Source organism: Brachyistius frenatus, unplaced genomic scaffold (assembly GCF_029030835.1).
Source record: "Brachyistius frenatus isolate BFR_SWC_R1_liver_20210118 unplaced genomic scaffold, ASM2903083v1 Contig_11, whole genome shotgun sequence".
Lineage (NCBI taxonomy): Eukaryota > Metazoa > Chordata > Actinopteri > Embiotocidae > Brachyistius > Brachyistius frenatus.
Window position 1 is genome coordinate 549,064 of NW_027210610.1, and position 26,482 is coordinate 575,545.

General features: G+C 39.9%; 3 protein-coding genes across 6 annotated transcripts in view; 1 reads left to right on the top strand and 2 right to left on the bottom strand.

The window, feature by feature from the left end:
• Window positions 1-660: 660 nt before the first annotated feature.
• Window positions 661-3,725, bottom strand: LOC138616788 (aquaporin-8-like). The gene is made up of 5 exons (XM_069691313.1): window positions 3,463-3,725; window positions 3,004-3,130; window positions 1,958-2,166; window positions 1,281-1,415; window positions 661-895 (listed from the first exon to the last, which is right to left on the bottom strand). Exons 1-5 carry the CDS (start codon window positions 3,723-3,725, stop codon window positions 853-855), a joined length of 777 nt encoding a protein of 258 aa, XP_069547414.1. The 3' UTR covers window positions 661-852.
• A 568-nt stretch (window positions 3,726-4,293) lies between these two features.
• Window positions 4,294-12,658, bottom strand: lcmt1 (leucine carboxyl methyltransferase 1). The gene is made up of 11 exons (XM_069691312.1): window positions 12,290-12,658; window positions 11,523-11,614; window positions 11,116-11,237; window positions 10,892-10,968; window positions 10,303-10,364; window positions 10,076-10,178; window positions 8,783-8,903; window positions 8,071-8,172; window positions 7,720-7,811; window positions 5,219-5,316; window positions 4,294-4,998 (listed from the first exon to the last, which is right to left on the bottom strand). Exons 1-11 carry the CDS (start codon window positions 12,373-12,375, stop codon window positions 4,976-4,978), a joined length of 978 nt encoding a protein of 325 aa, XP_069547413.1. The 5' UTR covers window positions 12,376-12,658; the 3' UTR covers window positions 4,294-4,975.
• A 3,587-nt stretch (window positions 12,659-16,245) lies between these two features.
• The window catches only part of arhgap17a (Rho GTPase activating protein 17a), a 31,526-nt gene continuing 21,289 nt past the window's right edge, over window positions 16,246-26,482 (top strand). For all 4 annotated transcript variants that reach the window (XM_069691323.1, XM_069691326.1, XM_069691324.1 and 1 more), the window contains exons 1-2: window positions 16,246-16,752; window positions 25,391-25,430. In XM_069691323.1, the coding sequence (XP_069547424.1) occupies window positions 16,700-16,752; window positions 25,391-25,430 (93 nt within the window). In that variant the 5' untranslated portion in view covers window positions 16,246-16,699. The remainder of the gene's footprint in view (window positions 16,753-25,390; window positions 25,431-26,482) is intronic.

A 26,482-nucleotide genomic window follows, 5' to 3' on the forward strand; every position in this document is an offset into this window, starting at 1 on the left:
GAAATGTTGTCATGGTGATAGCTGAGAGGCTGGGTGGAGACTGCAGGGCAGACCCAGAACACTCTGGGGGGGGGGGGGGGTTGTATATCTCATCTGGCCTGGGGAAGCTTGGGGATCCTCCAGGATGAGCTGGACAATGTTGCTGGGGACAGAAAAATCGGGGCTAATTTGCTCAACCTGCTGGCACCGTGACCCGCCACCGGATAAGCAGAGGAAAACGGATGGATGGCATATCGGCCAACCATACTGATTATTTGTGATTGGTTAATTAAAATCGACCGGTGAACATATCTGTCGAGCTTTAATCTTTAATGGAAACAATGTTAGATGTGTAGACGAACAGTTTTTGACATTAGGTGGATGAATAAATTGGGTTTAGAAGGCTGATTATTCACCTCTATTGCAATCATCATCACCCATTTTATCAGCATTTATATGCAGATGTTGTGTGTTTTTTATGAAAGATTTTTCTTTTGATTCGAGGATCAATCATAGCCATTTGAACAAAGAGGCTCCAGTTTATGGATCTAGCTTTGTAGTGCCCTATCCTTGTTCCGAGCTTTAAGTAGTAAAACTATTAAAATATGTAATTCCATGCAGGACTTTGACCCAATTAATGAAAAGAAAAGTCTGTAAACATATAACAGAAGGTGTGATCGTTGGAATTTATTCTGTAATGTAAAATTTTCCATACATCTGTAAAGTCAATGTCAGGAGTAGCTTTCAGTAAACGATAAGCTCCAAAGACAAAAAAAATGTAGACATTACAGTCTAAGTGTTGCGTGATGCCTGGAGCTGTCACCATGTCAGTCAGGACGTCCTCTCTCTGTTCCTCTCAAATAAATTAAACACTCACTTCAGCAAAACTCGAGTTTTCTGGTCACCAAACAACAACCTGCAAAAGAAAGATACTTCAGTTAGCGATCGTTGATCATTACTGGTTATCCCCAACATCCTCCTCTTCTGGGCCACACCCTTTAAAATTTCATTAAAACATTCAATGAGATGCAAAACGACCAACAAAATGGCCGCAGACACTTCAAATGTTCACGAGGAAACTGGAAACAACCACAAAAAGATGCAAAGTGACCACGAAGAAACTCAAACTGTGTAGGTGTTCAGTGTTTCTGAATTATTACAGGTCACTAGGTAAGAGGTCAAAGTGTAATAAAGCTGAAGCTCATTAAATGGAGCCAACATAAGGTTTTACTTACCTGAAAAAGGCCTTTTTAAATGGTAACGGTGGAAGATGTGTGAACTCTGTTCTGAAGTGTACAAACCTGATGAGGCTGGCGGTGAGCAGCGCTCCACAGGTGGGTCCGACCCAGTAGACCCAGTGGTTGTTCCAGTGGTTGGCAGCCACTGCAGGACCGAGGGCTCGGGCCGGGTTCATACAGGCTCCGGACACGATCCCTCTGAAACAACAGGCAGCACACGCCAATGCTTCAACACAGCAGAGGAACACAGGGATGCAGGTCAAAGACACCATGTGAGGATCTTCACCTATTTTACAAATGAACTCAGGTGAGAACAAGTTGCATTATGGGAGGATACGATGGAATATGGAGCTAAACACATACTAAAGACTAAAAATGAGTATATCTGAGCCTCTGCTGCTTTCATTTTCACACTTGTTAAAAAAAATATTATTCATCCAAACCCGCTACCTCTTTTAAAAGAAGCAGTGATTTCAATGTAGTTTCAATGTTGATTAGATCTTAATTTAATCTATTAATTTTCAGTATACTACTCTAAGAATGACATTTATCATTAAGGAATATTTGAATAGGATAATCAAAGAGCTAACTGATTACATGAAAAAAAAAATAATAATAATAATTTCTCTGCTGTCACAGCCTCAGTATTTCTGAACTCCTGCCTGTGATCTGAGAGACTGATCGACAGAACTTGAATAATCAGCGACGCTGACCACGGTTCCTCCTGCTGAGGCTCTCACCCAGCAAATATGTTGGCTGTCACAATGAGGCCGATGCAGAAAGGAGCACAGTGCGTTCGTGTTTTGGTGTTGACGGCCGCCATGCACACCACGGTGGTGAGGATCAGCGTCAGCATCACTTCTGCCAGCGTGGTTTTACTGAGATCGGTGTTGACTGCGCCAAAGGCTCCTCCGAGGGAAGCAGCGTACATGCCAGACGGGTACATCGCCTGAAAGACGAACAAGCAGAACACAGTCGAACTTAGCAAAGCATTTGAAGGAAAACAAGACCTTTAACTCATGGTCTTTATTAAAGGTGACCTAACACTGTTCGTTTGGTGCTTTTGCTGAGTCAAAGTTTTGACTTACTGGGTCAAAATTCTGAAAATACAAGTCACAATTTTGAGTCTGAATTTTGGTCCACTGTGGCTCAAAAGTCAAGATTTGGACATACAAGATAAAATAATGAGATAATATGACAAACGTTTAACTTACCAGGTCCAAATTAGAATTGATAAGTCAAAACTTTTCAGTAATAAGTGATTATTTTCAGATAGCAAGTCAATATCATTATTAAAAAAAATGGTACTCGAGTCAAAATTCAGACAAAATAAGTTTAAAAGTAAAATTTATGAGAAAATATGTCTCATCATCATTCAGCCATCATTTCAAGTCCAGATAAACTGATCAGGATCGGAAGCGATGAAATATAAATTTTGGCTTACAAATTTTAGATAATATTAAAAGTCCTACTTTTGACTTCTGCATCAGAACAAAGAGATACTGAGTCAACATTTTGACTTGATAGGTCAAAACTAGGAGAAAAATCATAACTTCAATTTACTAAATCAACATGTTGAGATAATAGATCAACATCTCAGCCTGCTATAATTCAAAGCTATGAGATTTTATGACAAAATTTAGATTTACAAACTCATATTTTACCTCATCTAAAAGTCAGGAGTTTGACTTGTAAGTTAAAACTTGTATCCACCAAGAGTAATTTTCTCTTATCTATGACTAAGCTTTCATCTTTTCTTTGGGCATAAATGGGCTTCTGTACTTACCTTGGTCAAACCACCACCGACCATCCCGCCGACCACCTGAGACAGGACATAAGGCAGCAGCAGACGCAGCTCCATCCCTCCACACAGGCAGACGCTCAGGGACACGGCAGGGTTAAAGTGCCCCCCGCTGCAATAAAGACAAAGACCTTCAATCTCTGTCTGTTAAGTGATAAAGTGGTGATAGTACAATGACAGAAAATCATGACAAAATATTAAGAAATTGCGTTGATGTAGCTTTCTCTCTCGTGATTTCATTTTCATCTGAGGCTGTCGAAATTTCAGTAAATGCACACACGTCGAGAGTAATTCACTTTCAACTTGTTTTGCACTTTAAATCAGGCCAAAAAAATGTACTTTGTCTTTTCCTCTACACACGATTTGAGAGGAAAAACAGTAAATGATTTTTCCAGACCAAAAACATGCAGGCAACACGACACATTTCAAAGACGCAATCCTTACCTAATTTGCCCAAACACCATGATCAGCACTCCCAGCGCCAGCCCATGTGCTACAGCGGGCTGGGTGACACCACTTGCTCCCACGTTCCCAACAACAGACGCACAGCCCACAAACACGAACAGGCTCGTCCCGAACAGCTCGGCCAGGCAGGGCTGCACGTACAGCTCATACGTGCATCTCTTCTTGCTCGGGCTTCTCTCCGCCGCCACCTCTTCCACTTCAGTCACCGTAAACACCTCCGCCTTGGTTTCTGTCCCTGACATGCTACCTTTAAAACTCTCTGCCCTGCGCGTCAATCACTTCTTCCACTGGTGGAACGCAGTGTGAACTCGGTGCTCCGATGAATGTCCAGTTATGTATATAAGCCACACTTTTGGGTGATGTAGAAAAAAAAAGAAAGAAAAAAAAAGGACTTACGCACATCCACACTTTCCACTCTTGAGGCCCCTCCTTCCTGCAATTGTTTATACTCCCAAGACTGTTAAGGATCAGGAGGAGCTCATACAATGATTGGAGTCGTTATCGAGTGTCAGAGAACCCACAGGGAGATGAGGACGAGGGAGGTCTTATCGTTCAACAGCAACGCTTGTTGTGTTTCGCTGCATCTTTTGTCAAATAATTCTTAATGTTGAATATAAAATCGTCATAATTAAAAATCGATATGATTGCAGGGCCTTACAGCATGATGTGCAGCCTTATAGTGCCACTAAGAATCCACACAGTTTCTAATGATGATCTTTCCTCTGTTTGTCCCTCACGCTGCAGATAACCCAGCTGATACTCCGACATGAAGACCATCACAAAGTGCATGAAAACAGGACAAACATGGTCTTACATAAAAGAACAGTTTTATTTAACTGCACCTGATCAGCATTTATCAAATATAATCTATTACAAACCAATCTTGCCGTCTTCCCTGCGGTCAAGAATAGAAAATGTTTTCGGGACCAGTAGAGTAAATTAACTGGTAACTGCAGGAAATGCAATTCCAAATATTTGACACTCGTTATCACATGCGTTTCTATTTCGTAGGAAAACTGATCAATAAATACGATTAAAATGGCACATAAAACCAGACAAAAGACAAATATATGACCTGTGAAATTCTTCAAACTTCATAAATTCTTTAATTTCCAACACAGATGAGCAGATTTGTTTTAAAATACTTTTTTTTTTTTTTCTTTACATGATACAGACAAATTGTGCCTATAAGCAAATGAATGAAACAAACTTGACTGACTTTACTGTTTCAGGTGCCAGTGTTGTGACAAACCTGTTCGCAGCTTGAATCAGGTCTTATTTCCAGCAAGTACTGGGTTACAAAGAATTCTCGTCAAATCCCACTCTGCTGACGTCGGGACTTTTCGCACCGGAACGAGCTCCCAGTGGAGGGCTGGATGGAGAATAAGGGCTTCCTCTTTCCTGACGCTCTCCTCTCACACACCTTCTCTGGTTGTTGATCTTGGCGAGGGCGCCGTGTGAAAGTGTGCCCATCAGCGCAGCCGCTACACGCTCAAAACGCCAACTGCGAAAGACCTGAGGAAACACAGCGTGACCTGTTCTTGTAAATTACGGCTGCGGACGCTCTCACTGGGCGGACAGCTGGAAAAATGAATGGTTTAACACATATGAGTGGCACAAAGTAAATAAACTGAGAGGCAGCGTGGCGCCATCGTAGCCAGACTGTAGCTTTGATGTCTTCCCGAAGTTCACGTCCGCTCGTTTTCTATGTAAGTGTGACATTACAGTGCATTACCCAGATTGAGTTTATCCTTGGTGGCCCAGCAGATGCTGTAGTGTTGGAGAAGCTGCTGCAGCAGCTCCTTCTCATCCAGGAACTCCAGGCGCTCAATTCTGCGGGAAATACAACAAATTCATCCTAAAATGGGATCGTTCACATCAGACGGAGGTTAAACGACCAGAAATCAACCTACAAAGCATCAGACGTACAGCTGAAACTTTGTGGTTTATTCTCATATTGTTGAGTTTAAGATGTCTGAGGTTTATAATATTGGGTATTAAAGCGGTCACGAGTGTTAACAGTAAAGGGATGGTCCAGTTATTTTATAATGTATACATTATATTAGGTCATCTACAAATAAAAAGAGGGATAGACTTTAATGAGAAAAGTGAGATGACAGTTTAGTTTCTATGGTTCCTACGGTCTCATGCTCCAAAAATCTAGATGCTCAGTCGTGGGCTCTCTGCCTTGTAAAAGCCCACTCCTCAGGACTTGTCTATACTCTTTCTGTAATCCCTTAGTTACTCTAGATGACGTTGTCTTGGCCTCCAGCAAAACTGTGAGGAACCCTGGAGTCCTATTTGATGAGGATTTGTCCTTTAGCCACCATATAAAGCAAATCTCCAGAACTGCCTTCTTTCATCTACGTAATATTAATACAATCAGGAAAATCCTTCCCCAACGTGACGCAGAAAAACTCATTCATGCGTTTGTTACTTCTAGGCTAGATTATTGTAATTCCTTGTTATTAGGATGTCTAAATTACTCATTAAAAACCCTGCAGCTGATCCAAAATGCTGCAGCAAGGGTACTGACGGGATTTAGCAAGAGAGATCATATTTCTCCAGTTTTAGCTTCTCTTCACTGGCTTCCTGTTAAATCAAGAATAGAATTTAAAATTCTCTTGATGACTTACAAAGCCCTTCATGACCAGGCTCCATCGTATCTTAGAGATCTTATAGAACCATATAATCCTAGCAGAGCACTTCTCTCTCAGTACGCTGGTCTACTTGTGGTTCCCAGAGTTTCCAGAAGTAGAATGTGAGGCAGAGCTTCAGTTTTCAGGCTCCTCCCCTGTGGAACCAGCTCCCAGTTTGTGTTGGAGGGTCAGAAACCCTCTCTAGCTTTAAGATTAGACTCAAAACGTTCCTTTTTGATAAAGCCTATAGTTAGGGCTGGCTCAGGTAGACCTGAACCAACCCTTAGTTATGCTGTTATAGGCCGAGGCTGCTGGGGGACCTCGTTACATGCTGAGCTTCTTTTCCTTCCTCCTACTCTTTAACTGACTCATACCTCACCATCTTTTTCGCTCCCATAGTTTTTGCTTATTGTCTGTTGTCTCCATTCAGTTCCCTCGCTCGCGTAGTTTCTGTTCTTTCTTTTGCAGATGTCCCGTCATGGAGCTGCATGTCTCTGTCCTGCGCTTGTCGTCTCCACCAACAGTTATTCTCTTGTATCTCTATGCTGTCCTTTTCTCTCTCTGCTCTCCTCTCACCCCAACCGGTCGAGGCAGATGGCTCCGCCCACCTCTGAGCCTGGTTCTGTCGGAGGTTTCTTCCTGTTAAGAGGGAGTTTTTCTTCCCTCTGTTGGAGTTTTTTTTTTTCCCTCCTAGCTTACGTGGGAATTGTTGAATTGTTGGGTTTCTCTGTATGATATTGTAAAGTCTTGCTGTAAGGACTTTAATGTGTTAAGTGCCATGAAATAACCTATGTTGTGATTTGGCACTATATAAATAAAGTTGAATTGAATTGAATTATACAATAGAGATATTTTGGTAAAACCAAAATTTCCCTGTACGTTTTGGGTTCTCATCCACACGCAAGCAGCATTTTAGGTCAATATGATTATTTTTTAATCACCTTCTCAAGTGCAGATTGTAAAAATGCATCACACCTCAATTCAAACATGCCAATTGTTGCTTTGTGTAATGAGCATAAGCCTGAAACAGAAAATAATGATGTCTGATGCGTGTATGTTTCTTTACGTCTGGTTACCATTAGCAAATACAATTTTACAACTTGACTAAAAATGAATAAATAATTAGCTACTTTTGGTTTTGAGTCACTGCCACCAAAATGAAACTGAGCTCACTGCACATGTTCAGAATGTTCTTCTCTGGTATTTGACATTTTTGTCGACTTTATTTCCACCTACTGGCTCAGCGTGCTTGTAGTCACTTTTGTGTTCTTGTGATTTCAGAGATATTTTCTTTTGCGAAGGTCGGGTGGACAGAATATCTCTCAGAATATCTCCATGTCAGAGCTGATATAACAGCACAAGTTACTTTATTAGACTTTAGAAAACTCCTCAGAGCCACTAAAAACACCCATTTTTGTCACGGGATAAGTCGTGCCTCCTGTGAGGAGTAACTTCATCTGCATGTGTGAAATATCTCTATTAACACTCGCTAACAAAGCAACTGCAAAGTATTTCCAACAATTATTTCAGTGGTTTGACAACTGGGCTGAGTGAAGCACTAGTTATCTCTGACAGATAGCGGGTGATGTTATATCACCTTGTGACATCGTCCTGAGGGAGCATACTGTAGACCGTCATCACGTCCAGAGCATCAGCATGCTGCCAGCCGGTCTTCAGAAACCTCTCCTTCTACAACATATCGCATTATATTGTTTAGAACAAAGTAAACAATGTAACATCAAAATATTTTCAAAAAAACAACCAGCGACACAGTATCTTGTGTCTACAGATTAACTCTAGCGCAGGACACCTTTAAACCCTTATTCCATTTTTGTTTTGTTTAACTTGTCAGATAAGAAAGCACAGCCTGCTGCTCAGATCTGCAGCTTGAAGACTTGAACTGCTGTGTTGGTCAGGACCAAACATTGAGCGAGGAGCTGGAGGTTACCTGAGAGTCCAGAGACTGGCAGGCCTCCACTCCTGCCAGGGTGCACTGGCGGCGCTGCAGGTTCTCCACCATCACATGGCCGAATCGATCACTCATGTTCACCTGGAAGACACGGACACAGCCGACTAAACGAAGCTTTGTGTTGTTGCCTTGAGAAAAGCTACAGTACTACTCAGATGAAACACACATGTGCTATGTTTAGCTAATCAAATACCTTCCCTGGTACATATTAACAGCGTTGAAGCCACTCTTATCAACCAACTGCATTTACAATGGGAAATACTTAAGTGGTAAACAGCCTGCAACTGACTACTATTTGGAAAAAATACAAAAGAGCCTAATTTGTCATGACTGTGTGTTTATCTGAATACCTGAATAGTCTGCCTGAGAATCTCAGGGACTTCACTTCCGTGGGCATTTTTAAAAGAAAACTTTCAACATTTCTTTTTAGCTGGGTTTTGTGGTTTCATTTTGTTTTGCAATTGCATTTTATTTTTTACTTTCTGTTGTATTTTTAAGTTTTGTATCTGTGAAGCACTTTGGGATACATTGTTGCATGAAAGGTGCCATAGAAAAAAAAAAAAAAAAAAAGTGATCCACAACGGTCACACAATATAATACAAAATCCAGATACGTCTCTGAGTTGTAACATCGATAACCGAAGACAACAGCTGTGTTCTTCTGCTGTATCAGGATCATTTGCTTTGTTTACCTGTTCGTAGTTGATGAACATGGCGGTGTGAAAGGTTTCTGCTGCCCAGTGAACCAGGTTGGAAGACTGGGACGGCGTCATGTAGACCAGCACACACTCTGACAGGAGCAATGTGGGTAATCTGGGGGTGACAGCAGCACATGCGACCACAAAAATAACTAGAAAGCAGTGCGTGAGATGTCTACCGAGGCAAAACAAAGCTCTAAATATGGTATTTTAACATGATCTGTGAGCATGAAAGTAATAAAGTGGTAAAAAGGTTTGTCAGTCAGCACAGCGGGAAAGAGAGAAACCGTTCCCAAGTTTTTTCATGTTGAAAGGTTTTGAGATATATCAACAGACAGTCAGAAATATAGAGTGGTCTTAACGCTATGCTCTTAAAGGTTCAGTGAATCAGTGGATTTAGGAGAATCTATCGGTGCAAATGAAATATAAAATTCAAGTTTTTACTAGCTCATATTTACCTCGTTACAACTGTTGTGTTTTCACTAACTGTGAATGAGCCATAGGGAGCAGAAGAGGACCCGCTAAACACCATAGTGTCTCCTACACACTTGGAAGGAGAGGTTGAGGAGCTGGTTGTAAGCTGCAACCTTCCCCACTAGATGTCACCAAATCCTCCATACTGCTCCCGTAAGACTATACAAATAATTAAAGGCTTTTGTGTTGTTGAGCAGAACTTTTTTTTTTTTTTCCTGCAAAATAGAGTCTCCTTTACAATCACATGGATTAAACATACATTAAGGTTAAAGAATGTGAGCCAGAAGCCAGCCTGAACTGTGCTCAACAAGAAAACATCCCCTCATACAAAATATGAATATAAAATATAACAAAAATAAAAGGAGGCCGTAAAAAGTTGGTCTCCTACAGCTTCACAAAGACCTACATTCATGGCAGGTAATTTGAATCTCAACCTCCAGATGGGTCAAATATGCTGCTCACATGTCGTGCTACCACCTCATTGAATTAGCATGTTTAATAAAACTATGAGGGTTTCGAGCCTGCAGGAGGTTTAGTGTTTGATATTTAAAACATACTCTGTGGGTGTGGCCATTGAAGCCATTCTGGCGGTGTGTCAGAGAGACTCTGTTATCTTGAGCTGCTTACTGTGAGAAAACAGAGATAAGCTTCAATTCTGGCATTTTTACAGATGTGTTGGGAAAACAAACGGCAGCTGAGAGGAAGCAGTAAAAGGGGACTCGCTTAAAAACAACAACAATGCTGCTTTCAGGTTAACTTCCACCTCCTATAGAAACTCAGTAGTTTAGCGGGACAACGATGTATATCACATACTCGGGGTTAAGCTGGAACTTTTTCAGCTTTTCATCTAAATTGGAGACGTCTCTGAGGTCCGCTCCGATGATACAGTACCGATCCGAGTCGAGGCTGTGGGCATCTGAGGAAACATAAACGCACACGTTTAGAAAGAGTTTGTAATGCTGAATGAAAAAAATGTCTGTGTTATGACCCACTGATATATCATGTGGAGATCAAAAGTGACTGCAATGTCTGTTGAGTACCGAGCAGTAAGGAGTCTGTGGAGTGGGTTTCGATGATGGGTTTGGACAGAGGTGGTTTTGTCCTAGTCAAAGAAAATAACACCATTAAAAGTCATATAAAAACAGCATGTCTACAATAAAGCTATGCTACAGTCAGGTCTTTTATACTACCAGTACATATCTTATGTTCCACAATTTCTAACATGTCATATTTATAGATCTAAATCATATTGATTATATCTTATACAGCCAAGTTTCATTGTATATTACAAAACATATTAAGATAACATAAATACAGTGGTAGTTTTTTTCCAGTTCTTCTGAACAACAGCTGTAAATATTGAGATTTTTTTTTTTAACAAAAGGCTCTGGCTCCCCCTACAGTCCACTGCTCTACATTACAGTCCCAAAGCCAGAAGGCAATAAACACATTATGCACTTGCAATGCTTAATGTCCTTGCTTGTAGTGATAGTTATATTTTAAAAGTCAAGTTAACACTCCAAAATCTACCAGATCCTCTAATCTGTATGGAGGACTTGTTGCCACTCCGCTCGATCAATCAATGGTACGTCAGTGGATTTAAAAATAAAATAAAATTGAATTACTTACTTAATATTGTGTATTTTCCTGGCCACAACTGTTGGAAAGTCAACTTCAAAGAACTTTCGTGGCATGATGTTTTCATCCTGTAACACACACACACACACACACACACACACACACACACAACATTTGTGACTTGTGATTATTTTGAAGATAGATTTACGTTATTTGAACGCAGTACAATCAAATAGGACCGATGTACGTGAATCCCACATCAGCAAGCTGCAAACCTTTAGTCTCCAAAATGTTGTGTCCAATCCGGCACCCAGGTTTATTATTTGACAGTCACACTCTGTTTTCCTTATAAACGCATCAAGCAGATGGTTCATCCCTTGAACACGGGCGTAGTAACCTGTCAAACCACAGAAGTAAATTGAAAGATAAGTTAATAAACACACACATCAGGGCAACAAAAAGTGAAGACTTTGCTGTTTAAAACCACATTTTAAAGTAAGATAAATAAAACTTTGAGATATTATTATTGCTTTTGAAGAACTCGCTACAGAAAGTGCTCACAATATTTACAGATGATCCTGTGACTTATAAATACACAATATATGGTTCGTCTCGTTGGGTTGAATAGGTGCTGTTGAATGAGGTAGAAGGAAAGCTTTAAAGAGGAGCCTTCATTACATGCCTCTGTTGATTTCAGGAGCCTTCCGCTCTCCTACAGATCTCACAAAGTACTGGATATAGGGGTCCTTCCAGTAGCCTTTACTAGTAGCAAACCTAAAAAAAAATACACAGATTATGAATTGGATGAGGATGTGTCATACTTTTATAGTGCTTTGCTATTCAATGTGTTTATATTAACAAAGTAGTCGCTGAACTATTAAGTGGTATAACTGATCCTACTATAAAAAAAATAAAATTAAAATAAGACCCAGCTTCATAGTTGTGTGCAGTTTTCTGCTACGTTTCTGCTTTATCTGGTGGACAATGTAAGGTCTCACTAACAGTCTAATTATGAACCTGTACACTACCTGCCAACTTGATTTGTCTTGATTCTGTTCGACTTGTTTTGATTCTGTCCGATGTTTTGCAGCACTTAAGTCAAAATCTGGTTGTGCAGAAATAAAGCCAAATAAGCCATATGCAAATAAAAAACCTTACTTGACTTCAAATTGTGAAATTGCTGAAAGCCAAAGGAGAAGATGTGGACAGCACAAACTAGCAACCAAAAAAAAATATGAGCAAACGGGGGGAAATTTGGGAATTGGAGGTGGTTTTGGAGCATAACTACAAACCCATATCTGACGTGGACTTACATTCAACGTTGTCTAAATTCATTTGATGCGCGTCCTCGCCTTATGTTACCGCGACACGATGCAATTAAAACCATACGATTGTAACATTAAACGACTAATGACTGCATATATTTCTTCTTTTTTTTTTTTTGCATACCTTTTACATGTGGTCGCATCGTCACACGTCGCCCTCACTGCTTCATCTGCAGTATCCGAGTCTGTGAAGGGATGATGAGCTGCCATTAATGTTCCTTGTCCCGACGCGGTGAAGCCAACATTAAACCTGTCGTCCACTTGCTTCACTCCGGCCGGCTAATGTGACAGGTGGGTTTATTTAACGACACGTGGAGGAGGAAGGACAAAACCGTGAGCATAGTCGAGTCGCGGAAATCTTTGTGGGGGAAAAAAAATAAGCAAACTGCGAGTTGGAAGGAAATAAGGAGTGCGCAACGACGGGGGAATATTTCGCAGGCTAAAAACAAAAACGCTCGGAGAAAGAAATGTTTGGACAATCCAAAAAAAACCGGAAGCACAGCGCGAGTACTTCCGGGTCGTTTCGTTTTCAGGTTAAAAGTATTCTAAATATTCTTATTTTGCACAGTTGTGGAAAGAAACAGAGTATGCTGCGTTTATGTACAATTTCTAACTATTTGCACTTTACTTGAGTATTTCCATTTGATGCTACTTTATACTTCCACCACATTTCAGAAGGAAATATTGTACTTTATACCCACTACATTTTTTTTTTTTTAGCTTCACAACGGATAATATAACAAGCTTTTCAAATACAACACGTTGTTAAAGATTAAACCAGTGGTTTCCACACATAGCAGTAACATGCTGCCTACATACTGATGCATCTGTAGGCCTATTAATAATCAAATGATGTCATATAGCCTATAATAATATCAGTCAGGGGGACCTAACCAGTACTTTTACTTCAATACTTTAATTATGCTACTAATACTTATATACGTTTACATGAGAAGGATTTTTCATGCAGGACTTTTACTTGTAATGGATTATTTTTACATTGCTGTGTTGGTACTTTTGCTGATAAGTAAATGTTCTGGGTACTTCTTTCGCCACCGCACAGGAATAAAATAAACCTACAGCTAAATACAAAGAGCTAAAGAATCTCAACAGTTGTTTATTTCACAACATTTCCGTCTTAATCTTATGCATAATGCACCTTCCCTTTGGCAATGTTTACACTTGGACTGGTTGAATTTTAATCTGAAATAGAGAAATATTGTCACCGAATCTGCCAAACCCTACAGACAGAGCTTGTAAAATAAAAATGTATCCAGAAGCCTGCTTTGGTCATTTTGGTTTTGGGATGGATTTCATATTAGAGCATCATTTGTCCCTCTGGCAGCCTCTGTTTGTAGGTAATCTCAGCCAAATTCAGAATATGAAAAAAGCAGATAAAGTGATTCTGCTGATTTTTCAGAAATCAGCTTAACCAGTGAAAGAAGCACCTGGATAAGCACCAACCGAAAGCCAGCTGCTCTATCCGATTATCGTGAAGGACAAAGACAATATGGGTCATAACAGTGAAACAGAGAGTGAGAGAAGAGATTAAACACAGAACAATAACAGGACAGCTATCTAGTCCCACGTGAAATATGGAACTCTGAGCCGCTCTGACACATTTCTATGCAAACCTTCGTAGAAATCCTGCAACGACGAAGGCAACCTCATTGAGGACACCTCATGTCACTTAGATAATCAAGTTTGTGAAATCTTTAGAGTGCATTTGAATTCCTCTGAGAATTTGCCACGCACAGAAAATTACATTAAAAATGGAGAAAACTTGTCCTACTTGTGGGAAAAAAAAACTAATTAAAAATCCTTTAGAGGTCCACAGGAGAATAATCAGTTGCAAAGCCTGCGGCAGTGTTTTGTTACATCTCAGATCAAAGCGACCACCATCAGGTGCATGGTTGTTCACAACAAGGTGCACAGCAGCAAGGACTGACACAAAGAGCTCAATGGCCTAAATTTGTACTTGCACTTGCAAAGGAAGAAAATGTGCAGCTGTGACTTCAACATCAAAGATGCTCATGTTGTTATATTCCAAGTGATCCAAATAACTGAGCTGACAACCACCTGAATTGCATATTCTTCATTTTAGATCTACAGCTTCGATCTCACAAAAGCATAATGCATTTGGCTGCTGACAGAAGCCTCTCTTAGCCATCTCACTGGTGTCTGTTACTTAAGCTGAATGGCACTAAGAGAGAATGTAATGTAATGCCTCTTTTATTGACTCGCAGAAAAAAGGATGTGGGCTCAATTCCGAGACTTAGTGTTAATACTTCCTGTAAAATGTATGTCATCCCTATACTCTCATTGTCTAACTTCAAAGAGGAACTTCACTTCAAGTATACTTTGTATTGACTATGTTTGGATTTTACATAAAAATTCACAACATTTAAAATATTGAAATTATAGGTCCCCAGTAACCAAATAGAGCTGTAGTACATCTTAATCACCTTCAAACTGTACAGTTTATGCTCAAACTACACATTGTAATTTTTTTTCTACCACAGTTGGATCGTGTCCCTGAAATGTTGAGTGTTACACCATTTGATCAGCAAAAGGCATGAACATAAAAAGCAGGAAATATGTTCCCCGTCAGTCATCGCAAATGTGTGCAAAAATCAGAAAGTTAAATATCATATTGCTGACTTGTTGGGCAACTGTCAAATTAAATTAGAATCAGGTTTATTGCAAAGTTTTCAAATAAAAGGAATTTGTCTTTGCATGACGATCAGAAAGTAGAAAATAATAATTTAAAAAAAAAACCAAGTACCTATACAAACTGTAAAATATTAAACAATGACATTTTATGATTTAGGATAGGTAAAATACAGACTATGTGAAGAGAGCTGTAATATAACGCCACAGATATTGGCTGGGAAAGTGGAAATGTTCACATATAAACATTATGTTGAGTATAGACAGTAGATGTAATGTACTAATGTATTAATACAAAGACTACACATAATTGCTTTTATGTAACGTGGCGTGTTAGATGCGATGAGTTCACAGATGTTCAAGATATGATTATAGATTTCACATTAATAGCCAAAGTTTGGTGTCTATAAGTAAGATAGGTTAGAGATACAATAGGTTGAGTTAAAGAAGCACTTGTGACTTACTATACAGCCTATATTGTCCTTATTCATCTTATTACATGATGGTTGTTTTTGCTTTGCAAAATAAGAGTTCATGGCAGGTTTTATGGTATAAAAAACAAACAACGCCAAGGCCAGTTTATTTATATAGCACATTTCAACAACAAGGCAATTCAAAGTGCTTCACATAAAACCATTAAAAGCATCAAAACATAAGGCAAAAGAAAAGGACATTTAAGAACAGTGATTAAAACATTAAAAACAGTCATTAAAACATTAAGCAAGCTAAAAAAAAATAGAATACAAGTTACAGTGCAGTTTAAGAAATAAAATACAGTAGTAAAATGTGGAAACGCAATAAATGAATCAACATCCTTAAATCTGGTTCAGTGAAAGGCAGCAGCAAACAGAAAAGTCTTCAATCTTCCAGATATGTGGGGCATAAAAACTGAACGCTTCTCCATGTTTAGTTCTGACTCCAGGGACAGAAAGGAGACCCGTCCCAGACGACCTGAGGGGCCTGGAGGGTTCATAAGGTCGCAGCAGATCACAAATGTCTTTTGGTCCTAAACCATTCAGTGCTTTATAAACCAGCAGCAGGATTTTAAAGTGGATGTTCGACAGGAAGCCAGTGTAAAGACATCAGAACTGGAGTGAATGTGATCCAAACAAACAAACAAACAAACAAACAAACAAACAAACAAACTCATTCCGTATGTTGCTCAGATTATTTAAAGTATTTCATCCCGTAAGAGTACTACTAATACGGGTGTAAAAAAAAAAAAAAAATAGCCTGCTTCGGGTTCATTTGAGTGAAGTGTCTTCTTTTTTGAGTGCGGTGTGTGAGCGGGGCTCCGCAGCCTGCGTCCAGGGGGAGGTGGTGCTGCTCGGCTGACGCTCCAACGTGACTTCCTGCGCGCTCTCCGACTGTGCGTGCTTGGCAGTGGCAGAGGTGCGCTGCTGCCGCCGCTGCTGTGCACTCGGCTCGCTGCTCCGCAAAGCGGCCGACGGGATTACCCAGCTCCGTCACGGTTAGCTCGCCGGGCTAACGGTCAAGATCGCAACCGAAGGGGAGCCATGCAAAGCCGCCGGAGCCAGTGAACGTTTTGTTTGTTTGTCGGGGCTCTCACTTCGGGGACTTTAATGTGCGTAAATGTAGAAAAAAAACACAACAAGGAGGATCGCGGATCATGCCGTCGCCCCCAGCGGAAACTTTCCTCTAGGATTTCCACTTGGGAAAGGCTAGCTTCAGGGGCTAGCGAGGCTCCAAACTATTTTTAACTGGCTTTGGGCTCCATGGCTCTCGCTTGTTTTTCCCTGTCGTAGCGACAGCTTGGAAAATTGGCCGCGAGAACTTCCATGACAAACCAAAGCCCCGGTTTTGACGCGTAACTTCGGACGACTAGACCGGCCAAGGACCGACCATGAAGAAGCAGTTCAATCGGATGAAGCAGCTCGCCAATCAAACTGTTGGCAGGCAAGTACTGAAGTGTGCGATGTTTATTGACGTGAAGCTCATTATCTAACCAGAAAACACACTTTCTTTTGGTCTGTCTGACCTGATTTCCAATGCCAGTGGATGTAACTTAACTTTTAACCATTCACTACGCCATTAACCCACTTTCTTGCAGTTACAGCTGGGAAATGTCGCAGGGAAAAGGAAAGGAAAATCACATGAGTTAACACCAATCTAATCAGTGGAGGGTGTGTTGACCAGGAGGTCTTTTCATGAATGAATCATCTGTTTTTAAAGGCTGACAACCAAACTTTTAGGACATGAGACTCCTCAGACTCTTAATGGAAGTTGAATTGGGATATACATACTTAAAAAAAAAAAAAAAAATTAATTATAAATGCTGATGCAGAGGAGGATTTCCATCTTGTCCACTGTAGAGTTATTGAATGTGCAGTCTGAAATGTGCAAGTTTCCAAACTACCCAAATATAATAGGATGATAAAACACTCAGAATTTAAAGCCAATAACTGATCCTTAATAATGACACCATACTGCTGCGTCCCGGGGCAGGAGTCTAGTCTGTAGCCGGTCCTAAATAACCCCGGGGCAGCTGAGTTCAGACATCATCTTAAGGGGACAAGATGAGAGTGAGACGGGACTAATGTGCTAAAGCAGAGGATGAGCTATAGTTATATATACTGCGCACCACAGACAGGTTCAAGTTGTGTGCAGGTAAAGTAGCAGGGAGAGTCTGTCCATCTGTGAAACACAAGACCCCAACCAGACATCAAACTCCAAGCACATGAAATAGATTGTGTTACAGTGATGGAAGTATCATATCACACATCTGAACTCAAAGCATGCGTCAGTTTCTCGGTTGATAGGATCCACTTTTAGAAAAAAGGGTGTGAGCCCTAACTGTGTGAATGTTGTTTTGCTGTGTGTTGACATGCCAGCTTGTGCCATTATGCTGTTATGTGATGACACACAGCGTCCCAATGTGACTGGATATTTAAAGCAATGTTGGCTTCAGCACAGCCCTCTGAGAACATGAGGGTGAGACAGGTAAAGGTAGCCTACTTTTCATTGTGGGAGGTTGTTCTCATGATCATTACATGCATGTGTTTGACACCTCAGGCAGATTCTCAGATGAGTCTAGTGCTGGGTGGTTCCATAGATAGTTACTCGCAGGATGGGAAAAATAGTTATTTTCCTCTTCAAATAGGCAGAGGCAGGATTTCCTCTCCTCGTGTACAGATCGTGGAATATTTCCATGATTAAAATGTTTTAACGGAGTGTTTTCGTAAAAAATCTGATGTAGGGCTGCAGAAATTAATCAGTCTTTCTATGAAATATCAGAAAATAGTGAAAAATGCTCATTAAACTTGATATGACACCTTCACATTTATTTGTTTTGTCTGACTAACAGTCCAAAAAACAACTCTGTTTTGTTCAAGATGTTGATGGAAGCTGCTGAAAGAAATATAGATTTTAACTGTAGTTGTGCTGTCTTGCTTTTGTGGGCTAACAGAGCAGTACCATACATTACTCAGGTTACAACTAATTGCTATTACTATTATGACAATTTCCATTTGGAAGGCTTGTAGTGCTGTTTGTTGAAGTACCAGACTGCACCTGTGATGTGCATGAGTGCACAGAGGCGTGTGCACTTTAAAGTTGTGGTTCTTTGTTTATATACAATAGTCAATAATGTAATAGATATTTTAATCTCTTCAATCTGATAAAGTCAACAATATAATCCTGCTATTTTCGATTTTTGAGTGACTCATCTCAAGTGATTGTCCGATTTTTTTTTTTTGTCACAACACGGTCCTGCAAATATTTAAAAAGAAAAGCCTTGTTAAGAACTGAAGGGTTTCTGTCCACTGAAATGCTTTAATCTGAGACATACAGGAAATGTTGAGTTTGTATCAACACATACTGCAGTAACCTGAACAGGGCAAACGGTAGCGGATCAAAATGAAACTTTGAGTTGAGTTAATCAAACTATACATCTTAAATGTCCATTGACCACTTAATTTGTTTTTATTGCCGCTCTTATATGACATACACACTTTAGAGATGATTGGATCTTCAAGCGCTACATTTAAAAAAAAAAAAAAAAAAAAGAACTTCAACCAGATCAAGAGAACTGTGAACATTTTCCTTCCTCACTTGGAGAAAAGAGAATTGTCAGAGTGTAGTTCCCATGCGCTCCAGCAGCAGTACACCTATGGCAAAAAGGGTGAGAATTACCAGAAGCTCCATGGTACAATATATGTGATTTTAAACATTTGCAACATGCTGAGTATTGGGACAACATAGTGCGTTAAGATACAATTTGTTAGCCTTTTTACACCGCAAATTGTATTCTGAAAAGAAAAACTTGTCAATATCAGTTTAATCTGACTGAAAGTTTTAGTCTGTTCCTCTTGCGTCAAGCATTTTTATGGCAGCGACATGTGACTGTCAAGTAGACAGTCTGACGACACTGTCAGCAACACGTACCTGACAAAATTAATCTATTCATATATATAATAAAATATTAATAGTTGGTGTCCATGTGTCGATACATTATTGACATTCAAAATATCACGATCCCTCCACCCTTATATTGCCATACATTGAATCATAACCCCTGTTCTATGATATCGTATTTCCATATTCTTGCCAATACACAGTCCTAGTTTGCAGCTTGGTTTAAGTTGCACCAGACAGACTAATTGCCATGTTGCCGTCCATTCAGTGTTTTTTTTTTTATGGCAACACTATCACCGAGCTCCACAGAGAGAATCTGCTCCAGCAGTGTTTGAGCAGCCAAAACTCAAGACCAGAAGAAGCAGGGCAGCTGGAAAACTCATAATTTGCTCACAGCAGTAAATTAGACCTGGAGGGAGAGTGATGCAGAAAACAGACATTTGCATGTATAAGTGTACGTGCAGTAGCCGCATTTGTATGCACAAGTAGGGTCGATCCCTCGTGTACTCGTATACATGCCCATCTGAATGAGTGATCTATGAGTGGTTGGGTCTAGGGCAGACCATCCTCTGCTTTGTCCATTAAGGCCTTGGCTGCTTGTGTATCTGCAAAAAGTTTGGAGTGCAAAAGGCCCTCTCCGCTGCCCCGTGGGTTCCTGTGATTGTGCGAAGGCAGAACACTGTGTCCAGCAAGCAGCCGCTCTGAGGAAATCTCCCCTTCTTCATCTGCAAACAGGAAGTTGCCTCCCAGAGACATGCTCATGCTTTTCGAGAAAAGAGAGAAAGAGAAAGAGAGAGCTGGGAAAATGGATGTAGAGAGGGAAACTGAGGTGCATGGAAAAAACCAGCACGTGATTCATGCTAGTGAACATGGCTTGTAGGATATTTATCTCTTTGGGGAAGGTTACTCTGGTTTGCTGTCGATGAATTCTCTGGGCTTGTGTCTATCCATGTTTACGGTAGGTTCATGTGATCAGATAGTAGTACCGTCAAAGGAAATGACATGAATGGGTTATCACCCCTACCAGGTAGATCATAGATTTACACTCCACGGATGATTAAGAATTTTCTGTTATTTGGGTGATGATGACATCACCTCTTTGTCAGGAAATCAGCCCCTGATAAGTTTTTCGCTGGCTGAGGCAAGAATTGAATTATTGACTCACATTGTGTGGTTCACTCAAAGGCCTGTGCACAGAAGCTGTCAATAAGGGGCAGCTCAAAGTCAAAGGGTTTTGTAAAGTGAAGGCCTTCTATCTGTGAGACCTGAGACATGCACAGATAAACCAAAATTGCGATCACGATAATGAATGCAATTAAAGCAATCTCTGCAGTGTATGCGGGAGCTTGCAATTTAGCAAAATCCCTGCAATTTTTCTACAAAAAAGGTCAACAGAAGCGCTACTGAAAGTAAAACGGCATAAAGTAACCGTTTTAAAGAAAACTCGCTTTATTAACAAAAATAATAAGAAGCCTTTTGCAGCTCTTATTTCGACAGCAGATGTAGCCTTTGTATTCTGTTACAGTCACAGACTATTTTGCAAAGCTACGTTTAAGCACCATCATTCTCTAAGTTAAAAAAATAAATAAAAAAAAGATTACAACTAAAATATTTTTGTGATGTGCAGCATGCTTGTTATCAAAGGAAGTAATTATACTAATAATATATGTAATATTACTCTTTATCAGGTAGTGCTTAAAATGTCAAATTTTTTCCCTTGACTTGCAATTTTTTCTAACAAAAAGGACTAATTCACCCCAAACATCCTTTTCTACGTTGTGTCCTGCAAAACAAAGTTCTCGTATCGGTCAACATTAATGCAAATTCTGACACATCTGTGATCAATGCCAATATATCGGTCAGGCTGTAGTTTTCATTATGGCCTGTTTTCTTCCCTAATAATGTATCTGCATTACAAACAGCAAACAGCAATCGTATGTAATCTTTTTTGATGCCATAACTGACAACAGAGCAGCTTGTTGCATGCAGATCCATTGTATTTGAAGGGGCTCGAGTTGAAACACACGCGTTTCTCCACGGGAAGAATCAAATGTCACTGCTGCATCAACATGGATAGGTGAGCCTGGGCATTCCCCACCATGAAGAATGAGGTGTGTCAGCTGGGACGAAAATGAACCGTGAAAATAGCTACAGAGAATGTGCTTTTAATAATGATAATTACTTTTTGTCTCAGTTATAGAAAATGACTTTGTGCTGCTGGGTGATCTTGATTTGTCAGACTTTATTTGGTTTAAAAGCAAAGTATCCTCAAGTGAAAAACAATGAGTTTTTGGAAATTCATATGAACATTTAAAATGTATTTTTTTTCGACATTTTGTAGAAGAAATGAGTGAAAATAGTCATTAGTTGCAGCCCTAAACAGAGCCATACACTTAACTATTATTCAATTATTAAAACATTTGGCTATAAATATTAGTGAGGAAGGAAGCACATGTTCATTTAATCTTGATCTATCGTTGTAACACCCCTATGTTATGTTCTCTCCTGCCCAGGTCTAATGTTAGCTCACCTAATCAGCCACATTAGGTAGTTTGTAGGGACTGAATGACTCAATTGTTGCTCCAGCTTCTTTCATCTGGCTCCAGTATCTATTACCTTGTGCCTTAAGCTGCCAACTGTTGCAGCCGTAGGAGGTCGACCCTCCCTGCTCCTCAGCTCGCTGATTGTGTTGAGTGGCTGGTAACAGCCGCTCTATTGTGCCTGTGGCTTCAGTATTCACTTACTCCCTTTCCACTTTCATAGTAGATCACCATGGTTACCATTCTGAGCTAGTGGGCTCGTCTGTGCAGCGAGGATCTCTCGTTGTGAAGAAGTCACATGCAGCGCACAGTTGACACACTTTCTCCAAAAGGCTGCTGCTTCAGTGAGGCACGATGGGGTCAGCTTTTTTTTTTTTTTTTTTTGCTGTGGGTCAGCTGATGCCGGCAAAACAATTGTTGTTCTGTTTGTTGTTTGTCCTCTGACCAGACAGCGTACAGACTTTTTTTTGGCCTCTGTGACAGAGCTTTTTAAGGTTGGTTACACAAGCGGTGCTTTAGTAAGAGCTCCTAATGTGAGCGTCTTCATGTGTGCGCGGATCATTCAATTATGATCAGGTTAGAGTAATATTTGCAGGTCATGTAAACCCGTCTCATTACATTACATTACATTTCATTTAGCTGACGCTTTTATCCAAAGCGACTTACAATAAGTGCATTTCAACCATCTCCAGGCTTTCGTGTTCACATTATCATCCATAAGCAGAACTCAATGAAGAGCGTCGGGCTACCAGTCAGGTTTCTGTATTACTCTTGACATGTTTGAAGTTTAGTCTGGTTTTCTTTGCTGTTGTGATTTGATTTAGCTCGTGAGCCATAGAAGTCATTAAGTGGACCAGATGTAAAGTGCTGTGTTTCAACAGCATGGGTGCTGTTTGTGCATTCACAGCAAAACAGTCTTTTTAAGTGCATGTGTTCATATATATTGCAATTGCAATAATTGACACAACATGCATCTTGCATTTTTTGCTAAATTCCCATAATTTCTCTGCAATAAAGGTTTTCAGTAGAAGTTCTGAAGGCATGGCGTAAAGTAAGCCTTTCCAAAAACAATTTTCCTTATGAATAAAAATGACCTCTCACCATCAAAACAAACCACATGCTGTTTGACTGAGTATAAAAAAAACAGTAAAACAGAAGGTGACAGGGTTTATGGGAAATGTGGTCTTATCATACCATAAAGTGAAAAGCTTTTAAAGCACTTGTGTTTACAGTAGAAACACTGTCTCTAAAGCTGTGTCACTCTTTCTTTTAAATCTTAAAAAAAAACTTTGAGCTCATGTTTTTTTAAGTTCAGAAAATAAAAATAAGTTGTGAACCAACTCTTTCTGTGATGTAGAGTATTCTTATTATTATCGGAAGTGATTAGGTACGACTCCTTATTAGGTCATAGGTAAAACAAGTGTAATTTATTCACATTCACATATTTATACAAAATTGCCTATTACTGTAATTTTTCTGCTAAAAAAAAAAAAATCACCTAAAACTGAAATCCTGAAAGGGACTGTTCCAAATTACCAAATTTTCTGGTTACATTCTGTTTGCATTTAACCTTTATTATTCTACAAATATGTCCTACATAATACCAAATAATCCCTTCAGACATTAAATCAACTAGCAAACAAAGAAAATCAAGCTATTTGTGTGATTACAAACATATTTAATGACAAGATTGCACAACTGTCTGATCTGCAGGGGTATATTTATAATAGAAAAAGTCTACATGATGAATAAACGTTTTTTTAAAAAAAAAAAAAAAAAAATAATGACCAGGACCACACAGAGAGCTCCTCACCATGTAAACGACACCAGAACATGGTTTCTATACTTTGTGTGTCCCATTTAAATGTTTGTGTGGTTCCTGTGTTTTCCACAACTATCTGGAAGTCTTGTCTGTAGGTTTCTGCGGGTTGTAAGATGTGTGACCTCACCAGCTCGGCTATGGCTCTCCTCCAGAGAAAATCTTTCCGTTCATCTCAAACCTTCTAGATTATTCTGATGTGGAACATTTTGAGAGTCATGTTTTTTTTTTCTTTCTTTCAACCCCCAAACCCCTAAAATCTCCCTATTTGTATTTCTTTCCTTCTGACCCCCAAACTGCGATCCCTTCTCTCTGTCAGTCTCTCTCTGTTTCTGCCTGCCTCTGTTGTAATTGGAAGCAGCTGTGAGAAGGTTACTACAGTTCATAGAGAGCAGTTTTTGGAGGAGGGCCCAGGCTTCGTTTTGGTGCTCCAATTACCCAAAATGCAGGCAACTGTCTGCAGGTCCCTTTAATTAGAGGACTGAACTCTCACTTGGAAAAGTTTGCACATTAGTTAGGCTCAACAATACCTGCAGTTTAATTCTGCAGCAGTAAAGAGACAATATTACTGGAGGTGTGTTCATTAGCTCTATTTTTTTTAGCTAGTATTATGTAGGGCATCAACTAACGACTATATTTGGAATAATCTATCGAATATTTTCTTGATTTATCGACTAGCTGTTTGGTCTTTAAAATGGTGTAACATGTCGACCAGTGTTTCCTAAAGCTATAAGGTGCAGCCTAAAATGTCTTGTTTAGTCTTGACCAACAGCCCACAACCAAAAATATATTCAGTTTATTATCATGGTGGACAAAAGGAACCAGAAAATATTCACATTTAAGAAGCTGGAATCAGAGAATTTTTTTCTTTTTTTCTTTAAAAAAAAGGCTCAAATAAATGAAATGTAAAAATGTTTGCCGATTATGTTACTGTCATTCAACTAATTGATTAGTTAACTTATGATTGCAGCTTTAGTATTGCGTAATTCCTATTGCAGCAGTTCGATTTCATGCCTTCATCTGCTTAAATCACAGTCATGTATTGGGCCATCCTCAGAAATCCTCCAATGAACTTCCTAAAATACAGCTCGCATGCATCAAATGTTGGTGTAGTACACTTGTATTTGCCTCATGATATACTGTAACACCAGTACCTGAAAGAAATTCACACAGTACCACATACCAGGCATCGGTAGTTAAAGTCCCAGCACTGAGCCTGACTGCACTCATCGACCGTCTGATGGAAGCCACCAGCCCGTGTGAAGGTGTTGATCAAGCTGAGCCGGTGTTTCCCAGCCTTCTCCCTTTAAGTGACTCTAATCTGCCTGACCTCTTCAAGTCCAACTATTAGTTTCCCATTAATAGGCTCAGGCGGAGCAGGGCTGTATGGCTGTGCACCGAGAGCACAAAAGCTGCAGCTTAAGGAAATCAAAGCTGAGGGAAGTTGAGCGAACAGAAAAAACACATCTTCTCTGCGATTCAATCTGCTCTGAGCTAATTTAGCTATTTCCACAGTGCAGTTTTAAGTAATGCAAAAACTGGTATATGGGGTCCTCATGTAGATGTAACAGTGATGTCAGGATACGAACCTGTGACTTGCCTGCAAACTAAAGAGACCCGCCCACTTCAGAAACATTCCCACGGATGTCCAGGACACCCTTTTAATTGTCAGGCTAAGCACTGAAACCAGTTCTTCGACAGTACTATTAATGGTCTGGCAGATATTTGTACAGTGACTGCACGGTGTGTCGAAATGCTCAGCTGCTATCGTTGTCTGTCAGCGCTAATCTGTGTACTCTCTGTTGTCTTTTCTCACCCACAGAGCAGAGAAAACAGAAGTCCTGAGCGATGACCTTCTGCAGGTAAATCATTCATCAGAATCTGTCCGGCTCTTGACGTGGCTGCAGTTTCTCCCCTCTGAATGAAGTCTGTTTGTATTTACATGACTGTGCAGTTAAATGGTTGAAGGAGGGTTACTGTTTCCACAATAAGCAATCAGAAAGACTTTAAAAATGATTGTATCCTGAATACAGCACTTCATCATAGTGACTGCTAGAAAAAGATGGACACAAAAACAATTTTGTCTCATGATCAATATTAAATAGAAGACAAACCCTCTGTTTATCTCATGTCTGCCTTGTGTGGTTTTATAAACAAGGTGTTGTAGAACATTCATATGTCATAATTGGTGCTAATCTCTCTTGTAAATCCTGTTTATGTTTGTGTAATTGTGCTACCAGCGCATGATATTTTAATAACGTTAGGTTAGGTAGTAATCCCCGAGGGGAAATCTATTTTTTTTTTAAATTTCCCTTATCAGCCTAGACGGTTGTTTCATTCTATTAAGTAAAAAACAAAAAAACAATTTTGATGCAGTTGTATTCATAATTTGCTGCTCGGATGTTTACTGTCAATATGGACCAGTGTTATTTTAAAGCAGAATTTGTACATGTCAGAAATGTAGCACAACATGAAAGTGCTCTGTTTATATAAATATAAAAAGGCAATGGAACTAATTTGTCCCTGAAAGCCATGAATAATCAGGATAAATAATTGTGATCTCGATATTGATCAATTTCTAATTCTAATGATCATTTTGGCCATAATTGTGCAGCACTGATGGAAACTAAAGAATAGTTGATATCACTTCTAATCTCCTCTTCTCTGACTGAAGACTGTGCACACATTTGGCCCCGTCAGGTTCGACAAGCTTGACGTAGGTCAGTGTGTCTGTGGATGTATCCATACAGCTCCATGTGTGCATGTGAGAGCTGCCCGTGCAGAGATTTCCCCCGGTGGAAACCATCTCCGGCCCCTGAGGCCGTCTGAAGCAGACAGCAGGTGGGGTCGGGACAAAATACTGTCTGCTCAGCAAAGACATTCCAGAGATGAAGATTGTCTTTGTGTGTGAACG

Coding starts and splice junctions, on each gene's coding strand:
- LOC138616788 (XM_069691313.1), bottom strand. CDS start 3,725: ATGTCAGGGACAGAAACCAAGGCGGAGGTGTTTACGGTGACTGAAGTG. Junction 3,131..3,462: donor ATGGTGTTTGGGCAAATTAG/GTAAGGATTGCG, acceptor TCTTTATTGCAG/CGGGGGGCACTTTAACCCTG. Junction 1,416..1,957: donor ACAGCCAACATATTTGCTGG/GTGAGAGCCTCA, acceptor CTGTTGTTTCAG/AGGGATCGTGTCCGGAGCCT.
- lcmt1 (XM_069691312.1), bottom strand. CDS start 12,375: ATGGCAGCTCATCATCCCTTCACAGACTCGGATACTGCAGATGAAGCA. Junction 10,179..10,302: donor CACAGACTCCTTACTGCTCG/GTACTCAACAGA, acceptor ATGTTTCCTCAG/ATGCCCACAGCCTCGACTCG. Junction 8,173..8,782: donor TGTTCATCAACTACGAACAG/GTAAACAAAGCA, acceptor CGTGTCTTCCAG/GTGAACATGAGTGATCGATT.